Source organism: Chanodichthys erythropterus, chromosome 4 (genome assembly GCF_024489055.1).
Source record: "Chanodichthys erythropterus isolate Z2021 chromosome 4, ASM2448905v1, whole genome shotgun sequence".
Taxonomy (NCBI): domain Eukaryota; kingdom Metazoa; phylum Chordata; class Actinopteri; order Cypriniformes; family Xenocyprididae; genus Chanodichthys; species Chanodichthys erythropterus.
In genome coordinates, this window is record NC_090224.1 from 6,683,069 (window position 1) to 6,708,653 (window position 25,585).

At 37.6% G+C, this 25,585-nt stretch overlaps 2 protein-coding genes across 6 annotated transcripts in view; one reads left to right on the forward strand and one right to left on the reverse strand.

Moving 5' to 3' along the window:
• Positions 1 to 359: 359 nt before the first annotated feature.
• Positions 360 to 7,687, forward strand: ubr7 (ubiquitin protein ligase E3 component n-recognin 7). Its single transcript, XM_067383014.1, has 11 exons — positions 360 to 690; positions 1,030 to 1,163; positions 3,225 to 3,285; positions 3,368 to 3,463; positions 4,211 to 4,264; positions 4,379 to 4,484; positions 4,776 to 4,870; positions 5,334 to 5,525; positions 6,439 to 6,619; positions 6,755 to 6,816; positions 6,907 to 7,687. Exons 1-11 carry the CDS (start codon positions 559 to 561, stop codon positions 6,997 to 6,999), a joined length of 1,206 nt encoding a protein of 401 aa, XP_067239115.1. The 5' UTR covers positions 360 to 558; the 3' UTR covers positions 7,000 to 7,687.
• A 5,661-nt stretch (positions 7,688 to 13,348) lies between these two features.
• btbd7 (BTB (POZ) domain containing 7) overlaps positions 13,349 to 25,585 on the reverse strand; it is a 61,472-nt gene continuing 49,235 nt past the window's right edge. For 4 of the 5 annotated variants that reach the window (XM_067383884.1, XM_067383880.1, XM_067383881.1 and 1 more), the window contains 8 exons: positions 24,831 to 25,039; positions 23,427 to 23,502; positions 20,759 to 20,919; positions 19,268 to 19,411; positions 18,643 to 18,832; positions 17,931 to 18,109; positions 16,807 to 17,214; positions 13,349 to 15,439 (listed from right to left, as the gene is read on the reverse strand). In XM_067383884.1, the coding sequence (XP_067239985.1) occupies positions 14,789 to 15,439; positions 16,807 to 17,214; positions 17,931 to 18,109; positions 18,643 to 18,832; positions 19,268 to 19,411; positions 20,759 to 20,919; positions 23,427 to 23,502; positions 24,831 to 25,039 (2,018 nt within the window). In that variant the 3' untranslated portion in view covers positions 13,349 to 14,788. The remainder of the gene's footprint in view (positions 15,440 to 16,806; positions 17,215 to 17,930; positions 18,110 to 18,642; positions 18,833 to 19,267; positions 19,412 to 20,758; positions 20,920 to 23,426; positions 23,503 to 24,830; positions 25,040 to 25,585) is intronic. The other variant, XM_067383883.1, reaches the window with a different exon arrangement.

The window sequence follows — 25,585 nt, forward strand, 5'->3', positions numbered from 1 at the left end:
AAATGCTTGTTCGGGTTATACGATTACGGACTGAAGCACAAGTAAACTCTAAAACGTAACTGTATTTTAGACATAAGCCTCCAAAAATCGCATACCCATATTTATAAAAGACTTACTATTAATAAATAGTATAATAAGTGGACATGGCAACACTGATCTACCCTTTGAACCCTGACCCATTGAATTGGCTTCCCAAAAAATCCTAATTTTTCTGTTTATCCAGAATCAGTGAGATTATATGAGTATGATGTTTTTAATACACGCTAATGAGAAAAAAATAACTCATAATAAATTCTGTTTATAACCCCTGCAACTCTCCCGCCAAAACATCATGAATTTGCATAAACCGGAAGCAGCATTGGTTTTGTTATTGTCACAGTTAATCCCGAGAAATTCTTCGGGTAGTGTCAAACTGCATGGCCCATTCACACATCTTTTCTTTTGTTATATTACAGCGGACTCTCCGTCGCCAATAAAACGTGAACTCGTTGTCTCGTTTCGTGCCCTGGAACTGGAACAGGAACTGGAAACAGTTTTTTTGCGCTCGTCTCTTCAAGGATGGCGGCAAATGATGGAGATGAGGAGGCTACTGTATCTCTGGTGGACGTCTTAGAGGAGGATGAAGAACTGGAGAATGAAGCCTCCGCTGTGCTTGGAGGGAGTGATTCAGAGAAATGCTCGTATCCAGAGGTTTGACGTGTTTATATAAACAGCCTCGTTGTATAATATTTTTCTAGCATGCTGATTACAACTTGACACAGCTTATTCCGATCAACGTTATTCTTATAAAGTGCTTGTTGTGTTGTTTTGGGTTAGCATAATACCCTATGCTTAATGCGTCGATGCAGCGTCTATTTGTTTGGAAATAAACCTTATTGCATGAACACATAGTAGCAGGAACAAGAATCTTTTTCAGTACACATCTAACAGTAGTTGTCAGCAGATGCTGTGAATTTACATTTATATTCTTAGGATGAAAATAAGCTATATGTCCTAAAAACATGGTGATTTTCTTTTTTGTCCTAACAGGGATATGTGAAGCGTCAGGCTCTGTATGCCTGCAACACCTGTACACCAAAGGGAGGAGAGCCAGCTGGCATCTGTCTGGCATGTTCCTACAAGTGCCATGAAGGCCATGACCTTTTTGAGCTTTATACCAAGAGGTGAATATTGCCACAATCTCTTTAAAACAACCAGCTGTGATTTTTGCTGGTAACCCACTTATGCAAAGCTGAAAAGCTTAGTTTGCCTGATTTTTATTAATATATTTGTGTCATTATGGCAGTGAGATTATTTAGCAGATTTTCCTTTACATATTTGTCACTGGCAGCATCATAGCCAGTGAAACTGTTCACAAAAAAAAAAAAATTCTTATTGTTTTGGTGGTGTAAAGTCAGCATTAAAACAAAATTGATAATTCTTATTTGTTATGCAATACTGCAGTCAGAGCGTGTGAAGTGTGCGACCACACAGGGCCTCTCGAACATGGACCAGGATTTAAAGGGATTACAGAGAATAAAATAGTAAAAGAACTACAATTTATTGTAATGCATTTGAACTACTTGCAAATAATGCTTTTTATTTTAAAATATACACGCATTCACTCTTAATCATATGCTTAATATGCCAAAAACGTCTCTGTTAATGTTTCTCGTCTTGTCACATTCAAACGAATTACATGAATCAGAATTGTGAAAATTATATTCATTTCAAAATGAAAATGGCAACATTTGACAAAAAGTTGAGTCGATCACTGAATTGCTGTTGGTCGCTTAATTCTTTAAATTTTTTATTATGTTTAGCCAGCCTAATATCTTACCTTAAACTACTGCACCATTAAAACTGAAGCATCACGCTGGAATTCGTACAGTTTGACCCCTGAAGTGGACCAGCCTAAAAATGTAACATTTAAAAAAAAAAAAAAATTGGCATCCTAGCAGCATACAGAGTGGCACAGCATCAAGAATATCAAATATTGGTGACGTGTGTCCCCCTCAGTGTCGATTGATAACAGCACAGCGTCACACAACGATATCATTCAAAAACTTTTCATTCAAGAGTAAAATCTCAATCCATTACTACAATTTTATACTTAAAAACAATTATCCTTCCTATTTTAAAGAATACATTACATTCCAGAAGGCAGTAAAAATAAAGAAACAGCATATTAAAGCACCAATAAGCCTATAATGGAATAACTTTATCATTGACACTCTTTAGACAAATCTCATTGGTAACATTTTACAATAAGGTTCATTAGTTAAACATTAGTTAATTTATTAACTAACTAACGTTAGTTAATAAAAATACAGCAGTTCAGTGTTTGTTCATGTTAGTTCACAGTGCATTAACTTATGTTAGCAAGATTTTAATAATGTATTAGTCAATGTTGAAATTAACATTAACAAAAAATTAATAAATGCTGTATATGTGCAGTTCATTATTAGTTCATGTTAACTAATGTAGTTAACTAGTGAACCTTATTGTAAAGTGTTACCACCTCATTCTTTACATGGCTGGGAGGGCAAAAAAAAAGAAAAGAAAAGAAAAAAGGATAAATCCTTACTGATGCTGTCTCCATCACTGTCATACTCTTTCCTTGTTTGTCACATGAATAATCACCAATATTTTATTAATTCTATTTGTAATCATGTATCCATGTATACTTGTATCCATTTTTTGCAAGTTAACGTCTTGTGCGCTGTATCTTTGAAAAAACGGGAGAACTAATCCACTTTTACTTATTACTTTCTATAATTACATGTTCATTTTATTTTAACTATTAGTGGTTAAATGTGTTTGTATATATAAGATCATATAAAAAAGCGTCCTGGCATATGCCTGCCATACTCCGCAAACCCTTGACTCGGGGCGGAGGGTGGGGCCTCGCATCCACTAACTCACACTGGGCCTTGTACCATGCTTGCGACGGCCCTGATTTTTTTTTTATTCATGTGCCCTTTTAATCTTTAATCAAATCCAATCAATTAATGATGGACAAAATCAAGTCAATAAGGAAGAAATGACTATTGCAACTTCCATTTCATGCTGACTTTAATGAAAGGAAAATTCCACATGGAGATCTGGAGGGAAAAATAACTTAAGCATCAAGTTTTCTTAGTTTGGATTTAATTGTGCAGACTTTACTTTGAATCAAACTTGCAGAGGTTATAATATGTTATGAGGAAGCTGCCTTCGTTATTTAAACATTATTGATATTACAGGAATTTTCGATGTGATTGTGGAAATGACAAGTTTGGGGAAATGGAGTGCAAGCTATTTGCGGTAAGTTATGTTTTATGATTAGTTTGAGTCTTTTGGTTTTAATTGTAGTGTTGATGATTATTTAAGGTTTTCTGTTATGCAGGATAAAGAGAAAGTGAATTCAGGGAACAAATACAGCCACAATTTCTTTGGCTTGTATTGCACATGTGACAGACCCTACCCAGACCCAGAAGATGAGGTAATGTGCATTTTAGTTTGAGTTGCATTCTGTAATGTTTTTTATATCACCTATAGTTCTGTTATCTTATCTTATATTGCATTTTTTTATTATTATTAATCTGTATTCCAATTTGAATTGTTTTCAACAAGATGCTATACATTTAGAGTAAGCTTGTCAGTGTTAACAGTGTTACACTGTGTTCGGCCATACACCAATTACATCACTTCGGCACCGCCACCACTGTCGTTTTGCATTACATGAGCTGCAGAGTCTCAGTCAGTCAGATTTCTCTTATTAGAGATGAGATGACTGACAGGACGATGTCGGAGGATCCTGAGCGTCATTGACAAATCTCTTATCTTGTAAAATGTGCAGTCAGTATATAGTTTTTAGTATGTGTGATCAGCTGATTGCGAATTTGAAAAGTGAAAAGTGAGCTCGCATTCAAAAGCGATAGCGCTATAGATACCGGCTCCCAGATGCCAAGAAGCTAACTTTATTTAACACATGCCTAAATTTTATGTATAAAACAAATTGTCAATTCATATCTTTCAGCGAGAAAGTGTTTAATTTACTAACTTTTATTTTGAAATGTAAAATCAGCCACATTAGATAGATAGATAATTCAAGATACCGGGTTTGTTGCAAGTTTATATACCGGTGTGAAAATTTCCTCACTGTGACATCCCTAGTTTGGAGTGCTTTTATTATTTTATACAGATTATATACATGACGTACAATTTTAGAGTGTATTTCTCCCTCCAGGTTCCAGATGAGATGATCCAGTGTATCGTGTGTGAGGACTGGCTCCATGGTCGGGTTAGTTTCAAATCAGATTGCAGTCAGGCAGGACCTGTACATGCTTTAGTGTTCTTTGTGTGTGTAGATAAGGAACATGACAGATGTCTGAATCATCTTATGTGTTTCTCTCAGCATTTAGGCTGTGCAGTGCCAGACTGTGTGGAGCTACAAGAGATGATCTGCGAGTCATGCATGAATAAAACACCTTTCCTTTGGAACTATGCTGCACAAATTGCAGGTAATGTTAAATACCTTTTTTTTTTTTTTGCTTTCATTTTGCATTTACAGATATGTCTGCAAAGGTTTCTTTAAAAAAGGAGAGAATTTTAATGTACACTATCGTTTAACATTTGGATTAAGATGTTTTTTTTTTTTTTTTTTAAATTAACACTTTAATTAATTTGATTTAATTAATTAGATTAGACACATTAAATTGATCAAAAGTGACATTATAGATTTAGTGTACATAAAAATATCATTTGTCAGTTGGCATCTTTTTTGAAGGCTTAATATGTCTTGTTTGCATCAGTTCCACCCATAACAAAAGTAAGCGCATGCAAAGGAGAAGGGGATGTGAAAGTGGAGGTCGAAAATGAGAACCTGAAGAGCCCCGTAGATGAGAAGGTATTTACTGTCTGCTGTGTAATGTCTGTTTGTCTTGTCTCTGAGTAGGAGGCTGATTCATGAAATGGCAGCTTTTCCTTTCATTCCTGTTCAGTTTGTTTTATTGCTGACAGCCAAACTTAAAACTCCTTTAAACAAGTGATATGCAATGATGAACAAGTGTTTCAAGACACTCGATGCACTAAAGATTTAAAGCTTCTTTTTAGACACAGGTTTGCCTTTGTCTCACCACAAGATGGCGGTAGTTAGATGATGCTTATCAGAAAGTGTTTGCTCATGCGTCATCTGTCTCAAACCATAATTTGAAGGAATCAAGCTAAATTTAATTTGCACTACATTGTTTTGTTGCTGTTAGAACCTATGCCAGCTCTGTATGACTGAGGAATATTAAATGATTTTAACAATATACACAGAAAGAGAGGAATCAGTGATCAAGATTTGATGACCTTCTTTCTGTCGACAGGTGCAGGTCAACGGGACATCCGCCTGTAAGCGGAAACACCAGGAAGAAGCTGAAGGTTCCTCAGAGGTCGGCTCGTGCTCCGGTTGCAGGCTGAGAGAGATGAAGGCCTCGGGGACGAGCCGGACTTTGCAGGGTGCCGTGTTCTGGCCGTCTGCCTGGCGCACCAAACTCTGCACCTGCACCGACTGCAAGGTACAGCTCAAACACACCGATTACAGATTCACACTTAGTTAAAGGGTTGGTTCGCCCAAAAATGAAATTTCTGTCATTAAGTACTCACCCTCATGATGTCCCAAACCCATAAGAGCTTCGTTTGTTTTTGGAACACAAAAGGTAAGGTGTTTTTAATAAAATCCAATGGTATCTGATCCACACATAGGCAGCAACGACATTGCACCTTTTTGAGGTCCAGAAAGGTATTAAAGACATCGATAAAATAGTCAATGTGACTACAGTAGTTCAACCTTAATGTTATGAAGCAACGAGAATACTTTTTGTGCGCAAAAACAAAACAAAAATAACGACTTTATTCAACAAATTCGTCTTTGAAACAAATTTGTTGAATAAAGTCGTTAATTTTTAGTTTTTGCGCACAAGAAGTATTCTCGTCGCTTTATATTATAATAATTAAAATTGAGAATTGACCAAAAGTGCCATTTAAAGTTACAAATGATTTTATAATGTTGTCCACAAAAATATTAAGGAGCACAACTGCTTCCCACATTGATAATAATAAGAAATAGTTCTTGAGCAGCAAATCAGCATATTAGAATGATTTCTGAAGGATCATGTGACACTGAAGACTAATGATGCTGAAAATTGTAATTTATTCCTGATGAAAAAGTTGAATTTTCAGCATTTTAAAATGTGTATAATAAAAAAAATATATGTATATATAGGTGTATACATATGTACACACACATTTTAAAATGTATATATTATATATATATGTATTATATAATACATATATGTATATGTTATTTTAAATTGTGATATTTCACTGTTTGATGCGTTTACAATTATGTGTGTGTATTTTTTGTTGTTGTTTGGAGAATGAGGAGGATATCTTACTTGTTCCTCATGTTAATTGGCTTTGTTTGCTTAGATCCTCTATGCAGACACAGGAGTGTCTTTCCTCACGGATGAGACGGACACCGTCCTGGCGTATGAGAACAAAGGCAAGTCCACAGAGCAGGCTGAACAAGCGGGTGGAGCTGAGGGTCGTGACCCCTTGATGTCGGCCTTAAACAACCTGAATCGGGTTCAGCAGCTGGAGATCATCCATGGTTAGTAGGGTTTAGTGGTACTAGCATCTTTATCTGTGTGAAAGCAAAACTAATTCATGATGTGAGATGTGAAATGTAACTACTCAACATTTACTATCAATTCAACAGTGAAGTTTACATTTCTTTTTTCCTCAGAATATAATGACATGAAGACAGAACTGAAGGACTATCTGCAGCGATTTGCAGCAGAAGGAAAGGTAGGCTATACATGAAGAGATGTAGATTGTTGAGATAAACATAAGTTTGTACAGTCTAGTGTTAATTCTCTTCTCCCCTTTCTTGTTTAGGTGGTGACACCTGAGGATATCCGTCAATTTTTTGAACAGCAGCAAAGCCGCAAAAGACGAAGAGCCAATGCAGGCCAGTACTACTGCAGTTAAACCGTCCTTCACCCTGACAATTCAAGCATACCAGCTATATCCAATCATTCATGTTTTTTTTTTTTTCTTCACTCTTTTTCCAAGGCCATTCCTGGTTTTATAAAATAAATATGCAGTTCAAATTCAGGCCCTCATAAGCTTGTATGATTTTGACCTTGTATAGTGATGTATGGCAGTGTTCCCAAAGATGTAGCTGTAATTTTCTTGTAATCCTACCATTTCAAATAGTGGTTGAATTTGCAATAATGTTCAGCTCAACATGTCTCGATTGGCTCTCAGTGCAAATAAATTATGGAAAGATTAAAAACAATGGATTAATGGAAAGGCACTTCTGTAATGCCATAAAACAGCAGCTGCAGTCAATCCTCAGGAGCTCTCTCTTTTAAGCAATTTAAAATGGCTATTAGGAAAGCCACAATCACATGACTGCAGTCAGTATTAATTCTGTTCTGATGAGATGGCAAATATTCACATTCATGTGTGTCAGGGTAAATAGTGCTACAGCCAATTGGAAAAAATCTGTTTAGGAAACAAACCTATGTAAGCGCTTTTTCAGGTTGTTCAGTTCAGTCACAGTTGTTATCTAGTAACCCTTTTTTTTTTAATCTACTTTTAACCTGTTTCATTTGTAGATTCTGTTACTTTTTAATGTCCTACCTTTGAGAAATAAACATGGTAATACATTTGGGCCCTGTGATGTATGTCTCAGTTTATTCTAGGAACTCTCCATTAGAGCGAAATTGCCTTCATTTGCACAAAAAATGAGATTTAGATGAACAAGTCAGTAATGCCTCTAGGATTTCTTCAGTGATAAATTGAAAGTGTTGTTAATAACCGATCAGGCTTTACACACCATTTAGAAGGGTAAAACTAATCAAGGCCACTAGATTTTAAAACTTTAAGCTATGTTTGAAGACATTTTTATGCAGCAAAACATTGGACCAGAAATTGGGGAAAATGGCTGCCAGACTCACAACTGGTTTGTTTGCACATATATTTGTAGCAATAGCCAACAATACATTGTATTGGTCAAAATTATCAATTTGTTTTATGCCAAAAATCATTAGGATATTAAGTAAAGATCATGTTCCATGAAGATATTTTGTAAATTTCCTACTGTAAATATCAAAAAAAAAAAATTTGAGTGGATATGCATTGCTAAGGACTTCATTTGGACAACTTTGAAGGTGATTTTCTCAATATTTTGATTTTTTTTTTTTTTTTTTTTGCACCCTCAGATTCTAGATTTTCAAATAGTCGTATTTCAGCCAAATATTGCCCTATCCTAAGAAATATCCCATACATCAACTGAATGCTTATTTATTCAGCTTTCCAATAAAGTATAAATCTCAATTTTAAAAAAACTGTCCCTTATGACAGGTTTTGTGGTCCAGGGTCACATTTATTAATCTTGGCTAATGTTAATTTAAACATTTACTAATTATTAAAATCAAATGTTAGAGTTTTGAATATTTAATGGACCTGAGCTAACCTGAACTAAACAATGAACAGTTGCATTTTTATTAAAGTCACCCTGAAATCAAAACGGACAAATGTTTTTTTAATGGAATATTGCCATATTTGTTATAAATGATTTATCCGTGAAATTTGTTTCATGTCCCTCAAGCGACAACGATCCAGTCAAGTACCAATGGACAAAATCAAGTCCCATCCTACATTTTTTTCCTGTTGGTGAAGCTGTTTAACTCTGATATAAATCACAGTAGGGAAGAATGGACTATCCCAACTTCATGCCAACTTTAACGTTAACAAAGATTAATAAAAAATAATACATATTTCTCATTGTTAATATTAAGGCATTACTAATTTTATTAACATTAATAACATTGACTAATAGGGCCTTATTGTAAAGTGTTACCCTTAAACACTACCCCTGCAATACACTAGACTAGACCCAGATTTGCAGTTTGGGATACTAGAAAAAGGCAGTCTGCATATTTAGGCAGTCATATTTAACAGACTTCACAGAAAATTGTTTTTAGCTTTTAGGTACTAAACTTGTATCTGAACTTACTTCACGACCATTAAAAAAAGTATGTTTTATATAGTATGAATAAAATTTGGACGTTCTACATGTGCCCTGTTACTCTGCTGGCATACTGTGTTTTTTTTTAATACTATACAGTTTGGAAGTATTTGACTTTTTGGGGTTTTTACTAATTTTGCGTCTCATTTGCCACCACAATTGAAAAACCGTTACTGTATGAGTTCTTGCCACTATAGTAATTTACATAAATACGCCCAAACAACGTCCATATAAGGGCTTTTCGCACAACCTCACTTTTCTAGCTTGTTTGCTTTCACGCTCGCTCAGAGCTTCCGTTTCAACTAAAGCAAAATGTTTAGTGCTCAAAACACACAGTGAAAAGGCCTCGACTACGCATGATTGTGTTTAAGACTTCTTGTACTCTGAAATAATAAGTGACCTCCAGGAGTATGATTTTGCATACTTGGGGCTTCAGATGGTTGTAAGTTTAATCAAACATTTCAGTACAAGGTTCTGTACTGAATTTCTGCATGAAAATGTTTGTATGCACATTGTATGTTTAGTGAATGAGACGCAGTGTTTTCCCCTCCCATTTCCCACTAATGGCAAGGTGTTACTTACTGCTCATCTGGCAGTTTAAATGAATGAAGAAAAAAAACACCACCACACACAAGCATTATAACTCAAAACTATTTATTTCCAAGACATTAGTCACCTAATTGCAGAGTAAAGTTCATAACTACACCGGCCAAAGAAAAGAATAGAAAAATAGACACTTTCCACAACTCCACAAAAGAATGCTTTTTTGTATGTGTGTGTGTGTGTGTATATATATACACAAATATATGTACACGCACACAAAGTCTCAAATAGATATCGCATGTTTTATATATATTTATAAAAAACTTTACATTTTACATACAACAAAACACCATATTTCTGAGGCCTGTGATCAAAGGTACCAAAAATCTTGAAAAATATTTTTTGAAGGAGAGAAAAAAAAAAAAAGGACAAAAACGTTATGCACACTAAGCGTTGGCTACGGTATTACAAAGAGACGGTTTAACAGAGGTTTGTAGAAAGGGCTTGCATAAGACAAAAGGGGTGTGGAGGAAGCCCAGCCTCAGGCAGGGAAGGCACTAAATCGTCTCCGTAAGAGAGATAGCACAAGAGAGAACCTGGAGATCTTGACTTGTAAGTCTTCAAACACAACTTCCCTTGCCCCTCACACATCCAAAACGCAAACCTTCAGTTCAGTTCAGCCTTGCGGCACTTTGGAGATAAATAACGCAACGCCATGCAAATATACTAAAAGGATTAGGAATGAATGTTTAAGAAAAATGACTCAGCTTTGAATCTAGAACTGAATAAACAGACATTTCAGTCAAAAATAAATCAATAGAGCCAACAGAGGGCACTATTCCACAACAAGTGTTACACATATAACCATCAAAAATTTAGTGCAATGGGTACCTTCATCTGTTCTAGCTTTTATTCCTTGGTTAAGATGATCTCAAGTACGGTGGCCAAATTCATTCCCCCCACCCAAACGAACCCAATAATTTTAAACACTGACAATTTGACGTAAAACATTGAGCTAGTTTGAGTTCTACAAAACAGACTAAACAATGATTCAAGCTTCTCATCTGGGAGCACAAATGCATTTCCAATTCATTCTCTACCAGTCTCTCAGGCAAGCAACCCACAAACCAGACTAAACCCAAACGACAATAAATAACATTTGTGATAGAAATGTATTAATTATGAGGTCAGTGTGCATCTCAAACACAAAATAATACCTTCAACTGTGTGCATTGACTTTTGCAGCAATCAGAACCCACCCTCAAAATGATCTGACTGGTGTTTTATAACATGAAATAAATGACTTAGCAGTTCAACATGGCCTGAGTATAGCAGAGGCGAAGGTGATCTAAGGAGTTTTCCTAACCTCCCCCTTAATATTAAGGCATGGCTGGGTCTATATGGGACTAGATCGCTGGGAACGGCACTGGCGTCAAGAAATAATGTTCTCCGCTGGCAGGAAAACCTCTGAGTAGCAGCAGTAGGCCTAAATATCCATCTGTCGATTTTGGGTCATGGTTACGCAGTGATTCACTAGAATGACATGACAGACCTCAGATCTCCTCTCGGCTGCCTCGAAGGGAAGTGCTGATGCCAATTACTCAATGCTTAGAGTTACAGGTAACAGTCACCTGAAAATAGCAAACTAAACATGCAACAGTTACATAAAAACAGGAAATAAAACAAACATGAGAAATGTCATACCGAGAGGCCTTTTCTCAACAGACCACAAATGACCCAATTCAAAATGGCATCGATACAGAGGGGTGGACCCACAGCTCCAAAAAAATACTGAGTTACAAACCAGAAACACTGAGAATTTAAATGACAGCGCTTTGACAAGAGCTTACGGCACATCAAAAGGAGAACATGCAAGCTGCTGGTAAAACAATTTGTGTGACAGGTAGATTGAGTCGTATTGTCACGATGACTTGAACTCTGGAGGATCTGCAAGGTAAAATGAAGCTTGAGTGAGACACCTGCTCTGTAAAACATTTATTCTGAGTAAAAGTGGTTAATAAATTGGTTCACACTGCCTCTTTTTGCTGCAGAATCAGGTCAGGGAAGGTAGGCTTAAGTAGGCTGCGATGCATTGCATTTTGAGAGGACCATCAATAGCTTACTGAAAGCTGAAACTAATGCATTATCAAGTTTGCTCATATGCCAAAGGAAAGGTTTAACCATGTGCATCAGGGACTGAAGATATTCACGTATCCAATAAGCCTGGTGTAAAGAAAACTGCAGAACTATGTCCTTGACATTAAGAGGAGAAAAGCAGCCTCCTACCAATCTCAGTCCATTTCAACTCTCTGAGGAGATCACTTGTACCCCAGCCAGGGTCTATGCTGGATCTATTTTTGGATCTGACCCCCTGAAGCTTTGCGGGATGGCAAACTGGAGCGCTCCCACTCAGGGTTCATGACTCTTTCAGGCTTGACTCAGAGGTGGGCTGCAGTAGGAGTCCAGAAGGACCCATTTGTTGCACTGCAACTGCATCAGCCGGCTAACGTTTCTAAACAACACCTAAGAGTAGAGGAAGAATAACACAAGCTTACTGCCATAACACCTGTAATAACTGTAGATTGAGTTCATTATTATGTATGATGGCAAAGCCCTCGCTTTCTGAACAAAAGTCAAAAATGCGCCGTTATGCTGAATCTAATAAAACATTACGTTTTAAGAAAAGGAGGAGAGGAACCTCACAGAAATATGCGAGAAAGTGAATAAAATTGGACTTCCGGCTGTTGGTTCTGGTCCCTCGGTGATAAATGTTCAAGATGAGGCTCAAGAGGTCTGAATAAGTTGACAAAAATACAAAGAAGGAAAATCAAATTGACTGAAGTACATGCTGAGAGAAGCTGGTCAGAGGTAGAAAGTCTCTCTGGCACAGAAGACCTTATGTGATTTAAGATGGAGAACTGCGTTACCCAAGGTGAGGTCATAAGGCCATAACTGCAGACAGCAGTACTAACCCTACATCAACTCTTAAGGCTATCTTTATAGGTCAAAATACCTGGGGAGGGATCAATAATATCAATCTATGATAAACGTTCCTTTTATATTCAGTGTCAAAGAGTCTAGTCTGTGTAACTAACATGAATCTCAAGCCAACGGTTTCAATTCAACTTACAAAGAGACAAAGAAATCTGGTAAATAAAATGCTTTAGAGATTCAACAAGCAACACAAACATCCTCCCCAACCCATCTTTGGTCTAACTGTGGGTTCTTAACAGAAAGAAAAAAATCTGATCAACCATCCAACCAAAAATGTCTGAGCACTTTTATCTGACAAGAAATGAATGACATTCTCAGTATTTCTCAGTACGTTTGTGCTTTCAACCAACAAAACAGTTTTTGTGCTCCAATGAAAGCACTCAAAGTGAAGAATGTGGGATGGATACGACTGAGGATCGTTTGGATGTTCAACAGAGGTCCCACCTGGTCTAACACAACCAAAGATGCTTATATAATAATATTTGAGAGTATGTGAAAATACAGTACCATTACTTGTGGGGAAAGGCTATTGTTGATTATCTTAAAGGGATAGTTCACCCAAAAATGCTAATTCTGCCATCATTTACTTACCCTCATGTTGTTTCAAACCTGTATGACTTCCTTGCTTTCTGCAGAACACAAAAGATATTTTGAAGAATATCTCAAGACTTTTTTTGTTTAGTTTTTTTGTCCATGAAGTCAACGGGGTCCAATGTTGTTGTTTTTGGATCCCGCTGACTTTTATTGTATGGACAAAAAGTCATCTTTTGTGTTCTACAGAAAGTCAGTCAGTCATACAGGTTTGGAATAATACGAGGTTGAGTAAATGGTGACATTTTACTTTTTTAAGTGAACTAGCCTGCATATTTGTGTCAGTATGATAATCTGAGAAAAAATCTTATTGTAAGGAGAAGAGAGCAAAATGAGCATTTAAAATGAAAAGGCTGCCTATTGCACAGTTATTATAGAATACAGGTATTTCAGATGTTAAAAAAAAAAGCTTAAAATAAGTCACTTTTATAGATAGGGTGTGCAGCAGTGTGTGAGATCTTGTTTCTTAAAGTGAATCAAAAATCAAAAGTAAATCCTCTAAATCTTTGTGTCCATGACACTTTCCAAGATTTCTCTTTTTTTTTGCAAAGCCTGTTCATGACATCATAATTGTTGGTCATCTGCTGACAGAACTAGCATAGAAAAGCTAATGATCTTCCACCCATGGAATTTTGCTGTCCCACCAAACCAGAGGAGTGAGGACGCGGAATGAGATTGGTTTGATTGAGTTTCCTGTACATTTCTGGAGAAAGAGGCAGATAATGATCAACCCACATTTGCCATCTCTCAGGAATGCCAGCAACTGCAGCCTTGGAAAGAGAATCTGAATGCAAAAGAGGGTGCCAAATTTTTGTTTGAGAGGACAGATAGTTTTTAAAGTTAAATACACTGGAATGAATCTGCAGATCTGGGTTGTGAAACACTGTAAAACAAAGCCCCATTCACATTTAATGGTGCATCTGTGCCATTGTTATGCCTGATAAGTTGCCTCATAGGAGACAGGGGATTTCAATTGTTTTCCCTTTTATGTTCCATCTCGGCTCTTAAATTGCACAGGCTAATGTAAAAGCCGGCAAATGCAGCGGATTACATGAGCTATTACTGCCACTCTGCCCTCAAAAGAAGAAGGAGCCGTTTTTCAAGGACTAGACAAAGTAATGAGTTTGCAACTTATTGCCTTCATATTTTTTCAATTTACTCCTAAGGAACAAAATCTGTGCATCTAAATAAATATATATTTTCTCTAGTCATACTAGTATGTTCAGAGAAATGAAAGTAAAAGAAATATACTAAGATATCTGTAGATCTGTACATGTGTGAACCAGGATGTCCAGGGTGCGAAAAGGACTTTCATGGCTGTTTAAAAGAATCAGACTAAAATTTAGCAATTTTGACCTCTTTTCAGGGTGCACGCAACCAAACCAAGCTCTCCTCACTCTATACTAGGTTTCACACCTATCTGGAGCAGTTTAAGTGACATCTCCCTTTAGCATCTCCCATCAGAAAAGCAGCCACTCACTTAGCTTATGGGCGTTCATCACTTCAAGATACTGTCGGCCCTCGAAAGAATACAAAGTGCAGGACTGCTGGTGCCTCACCTGTTTGCTTACACATAGCATTTAAATCAGTCTTTAGTCTGTTTTTAATCAGGGGTCAGAGAGCAGACTTCCTGTAGGGGTAGTCAGGTTTGTTGGGTGACCTTCGGTCTCGGGCACCCAACCCTCCCTCGTCCCCAGTCCCTACATTCGCTCCTAAGCCCAGTCCAATTCCCTCTGGAGTAGGCCGGCGGCCTGTGGGCCATTCCTCATACTGTTCTGTGGAGGGGCCAAGCCCACAGGTGAGGTCCGTCTCATTTATGGGCCGTGACCTCTGCACGGCTTGCGCAACGCCCCCTTGCGAGACGATCGCCAAGTCTAGTCTCTGTGGAGGCTGTTCCAGCACATCCAGGCGGAGTGATTCTGAAGCCTCCGAGTAGGACGGAGGCGGCGCCCCTCCACCTGCCTGACGCCCGTGGATGTAGAGGTCTGGTCCACAGTAGGGAGGTGCGTGGCGGCCCGGGAACTCATAGAGATCTGGCTGTGGGCCCTCGGGCTTGGATTCGGCTGCATGCCGCTTGCGGGAGGAGTGCGGGTGACGGCTGGAGTAGCTGTGGGACATGGGAGGAGCTGTTGAAAGGTGAGGGTGGGCTTCGTGACTCTCCACCTCCATAGAGACCTCTGGAAGTCGCCGCTCCTTCAGGCTCATTGCCGAAACACCCATGGCGATGTCTGGCATGAACTCGTTGATGACAGGCTCCATGTTCTGCTAGAATAAGTTAAGATACAACTGTTATCTCTAGGGAAGCATGATATACCAGTACCTTATTGGTTATCCATTATTATTTAAAGTCCCCCGTAGTCAATTTTATCTCTTAAAACTCATCTTTGATTACCAAAATGACATATATAAAAAAAAATTTTTCCTGTGAAAAAAATCTTTATGCATTAAAATAGCTTGAATGCAACTCTGCACCCTTGCCTCATTTAGTATATAGGATCGATGATTATTCTAATTAGCCCCACCTCCACTCACTCGCATGAGCTCGGAGATCCACTCGGTCAACTTAGGTAAAACGCTACACAATGGTATATCCATCTTTACAACATCGGACACATAACGGTAATTAATATGATTAGCCTTTTGCTTGACTGTGTTATCAAACAGCTAATAAAGTGTTGTTAATGGAAGGTCCCTTTAGGGTCTCTGAGGGTATTAAAATTACTTTTGCAAGATATGTGAAGTTCATAACTGGCCATTTTCAGCTATGATATAAAAAGGAGGATAGTGCCTTGTGAAATACAATGCACTATGCACTATCCCATGTGGCAAGAAAACACCACAGCAATAACAGGTTTGGTTAGTGGTGTCTAAAATGCATCTTTAAGCACAACTGCCAGCCTGCATGGAGAGCATCTTGAGACTCCAGAGACACCAGTAGCTTCAAATACCTGTTTTCTGCTCAACACAGGCTTTTTTATAGCTGCCCTTTTAATACAATAATTTTTTTTTGACAGGAACTTTCATTAATAAGCCTTTAACTGACCGAGTTCTGCTGTGCTCTAATCACTCACAAATCTTATTATAATTCGATAATCTCCATTCAGTTTTCACACAATATTAGTTGTTTTCATGCCTTTTGCACAACATTGGACCATTTCATGCTTTTCATCTTCAGAAAGATCCTTCTTCCTCTCCATATTGCATGAGAACTATGACTTGCTTAATAATGTGGAACAGCCTCTAAGTAGGGTTTCCATAGACCTGCCAAATTATTTTGTCTGAGATTGATACCAGTTATCTAAAAAGACATGGATAAATAAATAAACATTTTCTTAGAAAAACTAAAATCTGAATGTTTATTCTACTGAAATCTTACTGATATGTCACTTGCATAATAATTTGGAACGCAGTGTGTGTGTGTGTGTGTGTATATATATATATATATATATATATATATATATATATATATATATATATATATATATATATATATATATATATATATATATATATATATATATATATAGCCTCTTAAAGCAGTTCATAACCAAATCCTACACATTTTGCATAAATAAAAATATATAATATAATATAATAATAAATAATAATAATACTATATTGTTATTAATCACCATTTGCTTGTCAGGATGAAGATTCCTTCCCCCCTGTGCGTTAGTGCTGTCTGGGGGCAGGGGTTTGGCTCCTGGCGGGTAGACTGGGCTGCCCATTTTAGAAGAGGGCTGCCTATGAAGGAGTGCATGATTGCAGGGGTAGGAGAAAGATCTGGATGGAGGTTGGCTGGGGACCCGTGGTCTCCAGCCTGCTTTAAACTGCTGCTGGCTATGGCCTGGGGTGGTCGGGGGATGGTATGGAGGAGGAGGAGGGGGCAGAGGGGGGTGGAAGCCCACCAGAGCCTCCAGGTCAGTGAACATACTCTCCACAGCTGGTGTACTGTTGACCCGGCAGCGACCTGACTGGCGCAAGGCCAGGACGGGACTCTCATCTCCAAAACGCTCCTCAGGAAAGAATTTGTGCGGATTCTAAAACACAGCACACATCAATGTAAGGGCATGTTTGTGCTAGACATGCTTCAAAAATGAGAATTAATAGGCTGGCTGGTATGCTGAAGAAGTTTTGACTCCTTCCAAGCTTTCCAGTGTAGGTTCACTGGTCACTTAATGGAGAAAATAACAAGATCACAGTAGTTCAAGGGTTTAGAGCACTTCTAAACCAATAACACAGTAACTGGAGAAACACACTAGTCAAAGCAACATGGAGTGATGCAGAACACGCTAAGGCTCCAAAAATACTTTACACAAGTTCATGAAGGCAATTTTCTTTGAGAAATTAATACTTTTATTCAGGAAGGATGCATTTTGAATGAATTTAGAATGACTTCTGAAGAATCATGTGCCACTGAAGACTGGAGTAATGGCTGCTAAAGATTCAGCTTTACCATCACAACAATAAATTACATTTTAAAATATACTACAATAGATAACATTTAAATTGTAATAATATTTTATAATATTTTAGTATTGTGACATTTATATAGATGTTTGTAATGCATTAGAGAAGCATTAACATATCTTTTTTATTTTAATAAAATCAGTATGAGTGCCTGCAATCACTAGAATACAAAATTGTATTTATCAGAGGCCGGGGTAAAACTAACTGACTTGAAAATCAGAGTGAGATTCACAGTAGCCATAGCAACACTTGTCAGCCTCCACGCAAACAGGATGTGCTGGGTTACCTGTAGGAGTTCTGCAGCCCCGTCAGGTAGGCCAAACTCTCGGAGCACACGGATCTGCAGCTCATAGCTGACTGTGGCGCCCTCACCACAGTTCAGAGCATACGCTCGCTGCACCTGGTCTGTGTGACGCAGCTCCTGCAGCCTACGGATCATTTCCTTCACTACTGCCAACCTGGGCACTGAAAGACATGGTAAGAAAAGGAAAACACATGACTTAAGTTAGAATAAATGTAAATAATTACAGATGATTAACTGCATCAATGAATAATATTACTTAAAAAAAATAGAGATTTATACAAGATGGGTAAATATGACAACAAAAGTTTTTTTTTAATTGGTGTTGAATTTTTGTTTTATATAACACCCACAGCATCGCAAATCTTGCCAACATACAAGGCCAATGTTCCCACTCACATTTTATATATATATATATAAAACACTGAACTGCTTCTTGAAAAAGAACTACAAAATTAACTTGAGAAAACAATGTCTCATGGCTTGATTTATGGAAGTCACAACTACATCTAGATTAGGGCAATCTATTGGGCCTCCATGAAATCTCTCTCTAAAATGACTTGATTGTGGTGGCTGTGAGTGATTCACTTTATCAAGTATAATACACAGATATATAGTGCACAGAATGATGGGACTGAAATTGTAGATTGGTTAAAACAAAGAATCATTACTAAGCATGAATGAGCGCTTAACCCACCTGGTATCTCATTAGCAACCACAGACGGCGGAGCTGTCTGGCTGCCAGCCATTTGCTGGTGGTTGATCATGTGACAGCACTGAGGGACGGCATTGTTCACCATGTAGAGTGTGTCGGGTACATTGGACATACGAACCATGCGTAGCCTAACCAGATCAGTCTGCTCAACCATCATCTCCTCCAGAACCGCCTGGAGGAACACACATACACGAGATTTGATGCAAGTCATATAATGAAATGGGTCCAGTTAATAACAGCGCTAAGGGTATTCTATAAACGAAGTTCCTTTTCAAAATGATTAGTTTTTAAGTAAAACTACAATCTATAAGCCTTTAATTTGCTTTTAATTAATTTAATTTGCATGTGTATATTTGATATTTTCTCTATAAATTAAAAACTATTTGTAATCATTTTTCCTCGTATTATTAAAGTTGTATTTAAGAAATGAGATACACTGAGATGTTTTAAATTAAGAGGTTTTTGGTTAGCATTTATTAAAGAAAAGTGTACTGTTTAATTTTATTTCTTTACTTTTTTCCAATAACTTTTTCCCTGTCTTAATTAGTTAGTTTTAATATAATGGTTAAATATTCTGCTGTATGTGAGGTGAGGAAGTATATCCTACCTTGGCCTCCTCCACGTAAGGAGAGAAGAGCCGTGGGCGGACATAAATGCCAGCACTCTTCTGCCGGAGCCAGGCGTTGGCTTTGCCTCCCTCTGCTGTGGGCAGCATGTCAGAAGGAGGGGTGCTGATCAGACCCCTCTTCATCTGTTAAAGGCAGAGGAAATGTCTTTACCGGTTTTTGACGAGAGCGGTCAGGAAGAGCGATGGAATTTGCTGGAGCAATGGAGTAATCGGTTTTCTTTATTACTGAAAGTTACTGAGAGTCAGAGTATATGCTCACTCATACATCCATCAATATTGACATTTTTGCTGTACAGAAAAACAATAGTAACATGTTTCTCATTTGGCTTGTAGTGGCATGACACATTTCTTTGCATTTTACAGAATAAAGGGCAAACAAAGTGGGTATTGTGTCACTTACATTCATTGCTGATATAAGCATAAGCACATTCATAGAATGATGCTACATTTTTTAGCTTAGATGCTAGTTCAAGTTTGGTACATAATGGCCTGCAAATCTGACAAATACACAATCTAAGACATGGAGGATGATGGGTGGTTTCCCCCAAACCTTTTGAATGGTACTGTAAATTTCAATTAAGAAAAGCTGCATGGAGCTAAAAAGCAATTTTTGTTGTGTGTAAAATTTAGTGTGACTGCCCCTTAAAAGGGTTAGTTCACCCTCATGTGGTTCCAAAACCGCAAGACCGGTTACACTTTCGTTCATCTTCGGAACAGGATACGGTCGCTTTATATGCTGAACAGATTTAATTTAGGCTTTTATTCACATATAAATATATAAATGTTTTTTCTGTTCTCATGTCATATGTATGTGTATATGCATGTACCAATAGCTCCTAAAGAAGACAACAACAAATTCCTTGTGTGTTTGTGCACACCTGGCGAATAAAGCTCATTCTGATTCTGGTAAACAATCGTCAATGCTCACATCAGTTGTGGTAAATGGAAACTCAAGCATGTTCACTTGATGTTCGAGAACCAATGAGGTTTGATCTCGAGTGTTATGCAGCACGTTTGAGCTTCCGCAAAAGGGTTGCTCTTGTGTGTCAAGCAGGTTTGGTTCAGCTTCTGTTTATATTCGCTGATCAATGTTTATATATGAATAAAAGCATAAATTCAATCTGTTCATCATATAAAGTGGGCATGTCTCATCAGAATTCAAATTTGGATTAAACCGCTCAATTCATATGGATTAGTTTTTACGATCTCTTGAACGACCTATGAACTTTTTGAAGCGTCAAAGTGGTACTGTAGTCACATAGCGGTCAATGGAGGGACAGAATTCGTTCAGATTTCATTTAAAATATTTTCATTCATGTTCAAAGGTGAACTAAGGTCTTACTGGTTTGGAACAACATGAGGGTGAGTAAATGATAACAGAATTTTTATTTTTGGGTGAACTAACCCTTTAATGCACCTGTTTAAGCTGTACAAACCAAAAACATAAACGGAAGACACAAACACACTTACAGTGTCAGAGAGGACCTCACTGTTCGTGGGTAATATGTGCTCAGTTCGGACGAAAGGCAGCAGCGGAGAGAGAATCTCTTTAAGCTCTTCCAGGTCCAGATCCCTTCTTTTCACACCACGTTTATTCACACTATGTGCAGTACCACTTAACAGGTTAGGCTCTGGGGAACACACAAAAACACACAGTTTCATATGCAGTCACACACAAGTATTTAAGTGGGAAGAAATGGTGGCCCAACTTTTCTAGCCCACAATATAGATTAGACAAAGATGGGTGGGAGGGTGTGTGTTTCCTGAGGATTAGCTGTATCACTATGCAGCTCCACTGACTGCTGCTGTGCCCTTGAGCGAGGAATTTAAGCTCCACTGTTCCAGGGATGCTGCACTGCAATGGACCCTGAATTACTATCTACACCTCAAGACAGCAAATTAGGATCATGTATAAGATGGTTAATGACAAAATGAAGCTGTATCGTTGCATTGCTGTTTCTCTTTAGAATGTGATCTGGAGGAAAAGCAATCAAAGATCATGTTTGTGGTTTGGCACCAGCTATAAACATTTAAGACAGTGTTAGTCTGGGTATATTTGATTCTGTTGGTTACACAGAGCAATTGCAGACCCAGGTCGGGAGCTGCCAGCCATATGCTATGCTTCCGTATTGCAGAGCACTTGGCCTGATTTCTCAGTGCTGAGCCAGTTAGAGTCATTACTAGACATTAGGAGGATTGGGGAATAAATCATTAGACTGGCATAGTTCAGACCACCAGCTATGGCAAGAGGTGAAAACAGGGACAAATTAAGCAGCACAGAAAATAGTTGTATGTATGTATGGAGTAGATAGGGTTTTAAAGGAATAGTCAGGATTTAAATTTTTGCCTGAACATTACTTTCATTCCAAACCTGTATGGATTAGGGGTGTAACAATATTCAAACTGAACTGAAAAACCACAATACACCACCCACAGTACGTACCATGGTACTCTCATGGCGTACTGAACGACCTCACTTTACCTTGTCACAAAACAAATTTTTCTTCCTTTACATTTGATTAAATAGTAATTAGGGGTGTAACAGGTACTGAAAATTCACTGGCCGAATACGTGTAATGTCATATGTGTACACGACGAGTACAGCATTGTAGCCTAACCACCATTAACCACCAATAATCACAATAAGTGCCACATTTTATTTTCCCAAAAAAAAATTAAAAATAAAAATCCGGTTTGACGCTTTTTAATGTGGCAAGACAGATCACTGTATAGGTGCCTTAGTTCAAACGGCAGCGCGGAGCGCGAGTGAATGTGATCACCTCTTCCGCTAGTTACAGCTGTTTTATTTGATATCTTTTTGCTGTTGAAACACTGATTGAGCAAATAAAGGAGATATGCTTTTCAATAAGTTGTACTGTATCTTTCAACAAACATCTGAAGGTTTGTTGAAAGATACAGTACAACTTATTGAAAAGCATATCTCCTTTAACAACAAATTGAAGTAAAAACAATTTTATAATTAGATTTAGAGGTTAATGCAAAAACTGCCTTATGTGCAGTTTACATGTTTGCATACAATTTGTTATGAATGTTGATTATTATATCTAAAAATAAATAGCAACTGAATTTAGGCTAATAGTGTGGGTTCTGTTGTTAACCTTTAATATTATAGTAATGTGCAAGTAAGGGCTCCCTATACTGTTTACAGAATTAGCAGAGATCATTTTTTTTATCCTTAAGAAACCTTTAATTATAATTGAATTCATTTAAAGACAGAGACACAATTTGTTCAGTGAACTACTGTTTAATAATAATAAAAAAAGCAGTTTTATATTTGGGTTTCTCCCCTGCGGTACAGAACTGTGATTTCAATACTAAAGTACGTACCGAACCATAAGTTGTATCATTACACCCCTATGTGATATTTTTGTCTTTTTCACAGTTTGACAGACATAGTCACTATGAACACATGGAATGAGTTATGCAATAATTCTTGTAATGAAATATACAGCAGCATTCAAAAGTTTGGGGACAACTTTTTTTTTTTGGAGAAATTAATACTTCTATTCAGCAAGATCAAATGCAATTGATCAAAAGTGACAGTAAAGACAATTTTACAAAAGAAAATAAATCTTCTGTAACACAAATGTCTCTGCAGTCACTTTTTTCAAATATATGCTGTTCTTTTAATCTTTATATTCAAAGGATCTGAGAAAAAAAAAAAAAAAAGGTATTATGGTTTCTACAAACATAATAACATTAAGTTTTGATAATAAGAAATGTTTCTTGAGGACCAAATCAGCATATTAGAATAATTTCTGAAATATCATGTGACACTGAAGACTGCAGCAATAGCTGCTGAAAATTCAGCTTTGCAATCACAGGAATATAATATATTTGAAAATATACTAAAATAGAAAAAGTATCTCACATTTTTACTGTATTTTGGATCAAATAAATGCAGCCTTGATGAGCATAAGAGATTTCAAAGACATTAAAAAAAAAAAAAAATCTTACTGACCCCAAACTTTTGAACAGTAGTGTATAAAAACTTGAGGGGAAAAAAACATACAAGGTTTGATCCGAGGGCGAGTACATAAATGACAGATTTTTCATTTTTGGATGAACTATTTCTTTAATGTGTATCTAGTGACATATCAATGCCTGTGTGTGATACCTCTATCGGCCATCCTCTTGATGAGCTGGTGTTCGCCCCACTTCACAACATACTTGAGGATGTCCTGTTCACTGGCCTGTGAAGAGGGGAGAAGAACAGTACAAGTTTGTTACTGAATTTAGCCAGTGCTACAAGGCTGAAGGAAACCGGTGTAAGCAAGTTTAAAGATGGCACATTTAGTACAACAGAACAATCTCGAAAGGAAAAACAGGATGTATAAAACCAATGTATTTCATAGCAGCAGGTCCTGCAGGTGCCAGGTGAAATCTGAGCAAAATGATTTTGCTACCATCTTATCTCTTACTAGGAATATTGCACAGCCGAAAATCTCATTTCATTCAACGTCAGAAGCAGATCCAGGTTTAATGGACATAGATTAACCATCAAACTAAATTACATTTTTTTAATATCAGGGACATTACACTTTCTTAAATTTTTTTTTTTGGCTTTTTGCCTTTTTACAGTACAGGAAAGTGCAGACAGGAAATTTGGGGGCAAGAGAAAGAAAGAGGGGACAGGATTGGGACATGACCCAGGGTCATAGACACTAGACTATGTTCATGTTTGTTTACTAATTCTCAGTCACTAGAGGGATTAGATCATTTCAACAGGTTTGACCCGGGGTAGAGTTAGCAAAGACTTGTAAACGTTGAAGATCTAGCACACAGGAGTGTGAAGGCGCTAACAGACTTCTGTGTGCTGGGCCAAATCCCAGATGGGGTTACAGCTCTCTATATAAGCTCACGGAGGAGATGTAAGGGGGTCATCTGATACAGATGACTCACTTGTCTAAATACAAAAGCAGGTGACCTTTAAGAGAAGGGAGCCCTGATCAACAGTGATCGATAAACAGACTGATACTAACACTCTGCTGTCTGAAATAGATAGGCCTTAAGCCCTGCAATGATTTGTGGACTGAAATAAACACAAATTTCCCAATAGTGCAATATGATGCAGTTACCCTGAATCACCCCTGTATGTTTCCAGAGAGAAAATAAGCTTGATGTTGTCGTAAAAAAAAAGCACAAAAAGGACATGTAAGAGACCTTATAATTAATTTATTTGAAAGATTAAGCTAGAAAATGTATTTAAAATCGATTAAAATCAGACCAACAATTCCTAATTCCAATTTTTCCCAGGGAACCCCTTTTTAACAACCCATATCTCATTAAGAAAAGCACCAGTTTTGAGCAAAAGCAAGTCTGAGGATCCAATAATATGTCCTGTGTGAACAACCCCTTATTCTTCACATTTCAGTTAACAAAATGTAATTTTTCACTTATCTAGAAAAGATTGATGATTTGAAACACAATGAGCTCTGCTAAATTGGAAAAACATGAACTGAACAATCTTGCTCTGGGAAATCTGAAAAGAGCTCAGGGTGAATTGGTGTTCGGTCATCACCTGCAGATAATCAGACTGAATGGCTGCCAGAAGGTGCTCCTTGCTTAGCTCATAGAGGACGTCGGAGGTCATGATCTGGCTGAACTCCTCGCACAGGAAGTGCATGGCCTGCCGATGAACCCATTTGGAGCCGTAGGGCTGTGAGCTCCACTTCAGGATGGCCACCACAGAGTCCAGTGAGATGCTGTCTGCCACAATGTCTTCACAGCCTAAGGATGAATAAACAATCATGTCACATTTTATTTAGGCATAAACAGCTTCAGCTGCACTTAAAACATACAAATCTGTGTCCAAACGTAGATTTTAAAATCAAGAAACGTGGGTGGTCGAGATGCTCTTAGAACAGGGCACTACCCGTATCTGCCCTCTACACTGATTTATCCATTGCGGAAAAGATTCTCATCACTGTGACTAATATAACACTTCAAAAAGGTAAAACAAAGTCCATAAATACACCACAATATGCAGATATGTTTAAAATATTAATGAAAATGTATGCATTTAAATGTCACTGTGAGAACCTATGAATAATTTACCCAATTATTCACAACGAAAACACTCCTTTATGCTGCTTCAAACTGTGCCTTGAATTACTGATTTGATCTGTTTTGTCTCTTTCATTCAATTCTTTCGGTCAGCTTTTCCAGCCATCAAAGAACGAATGTCAAAGGAGAGGCATTCAGTGCAGTTTAATCAGTAAATGCCACCGTTTTTTTTTCTTCCTGTGCTTGATACAAAGAGCCCAGGAGCAGTAG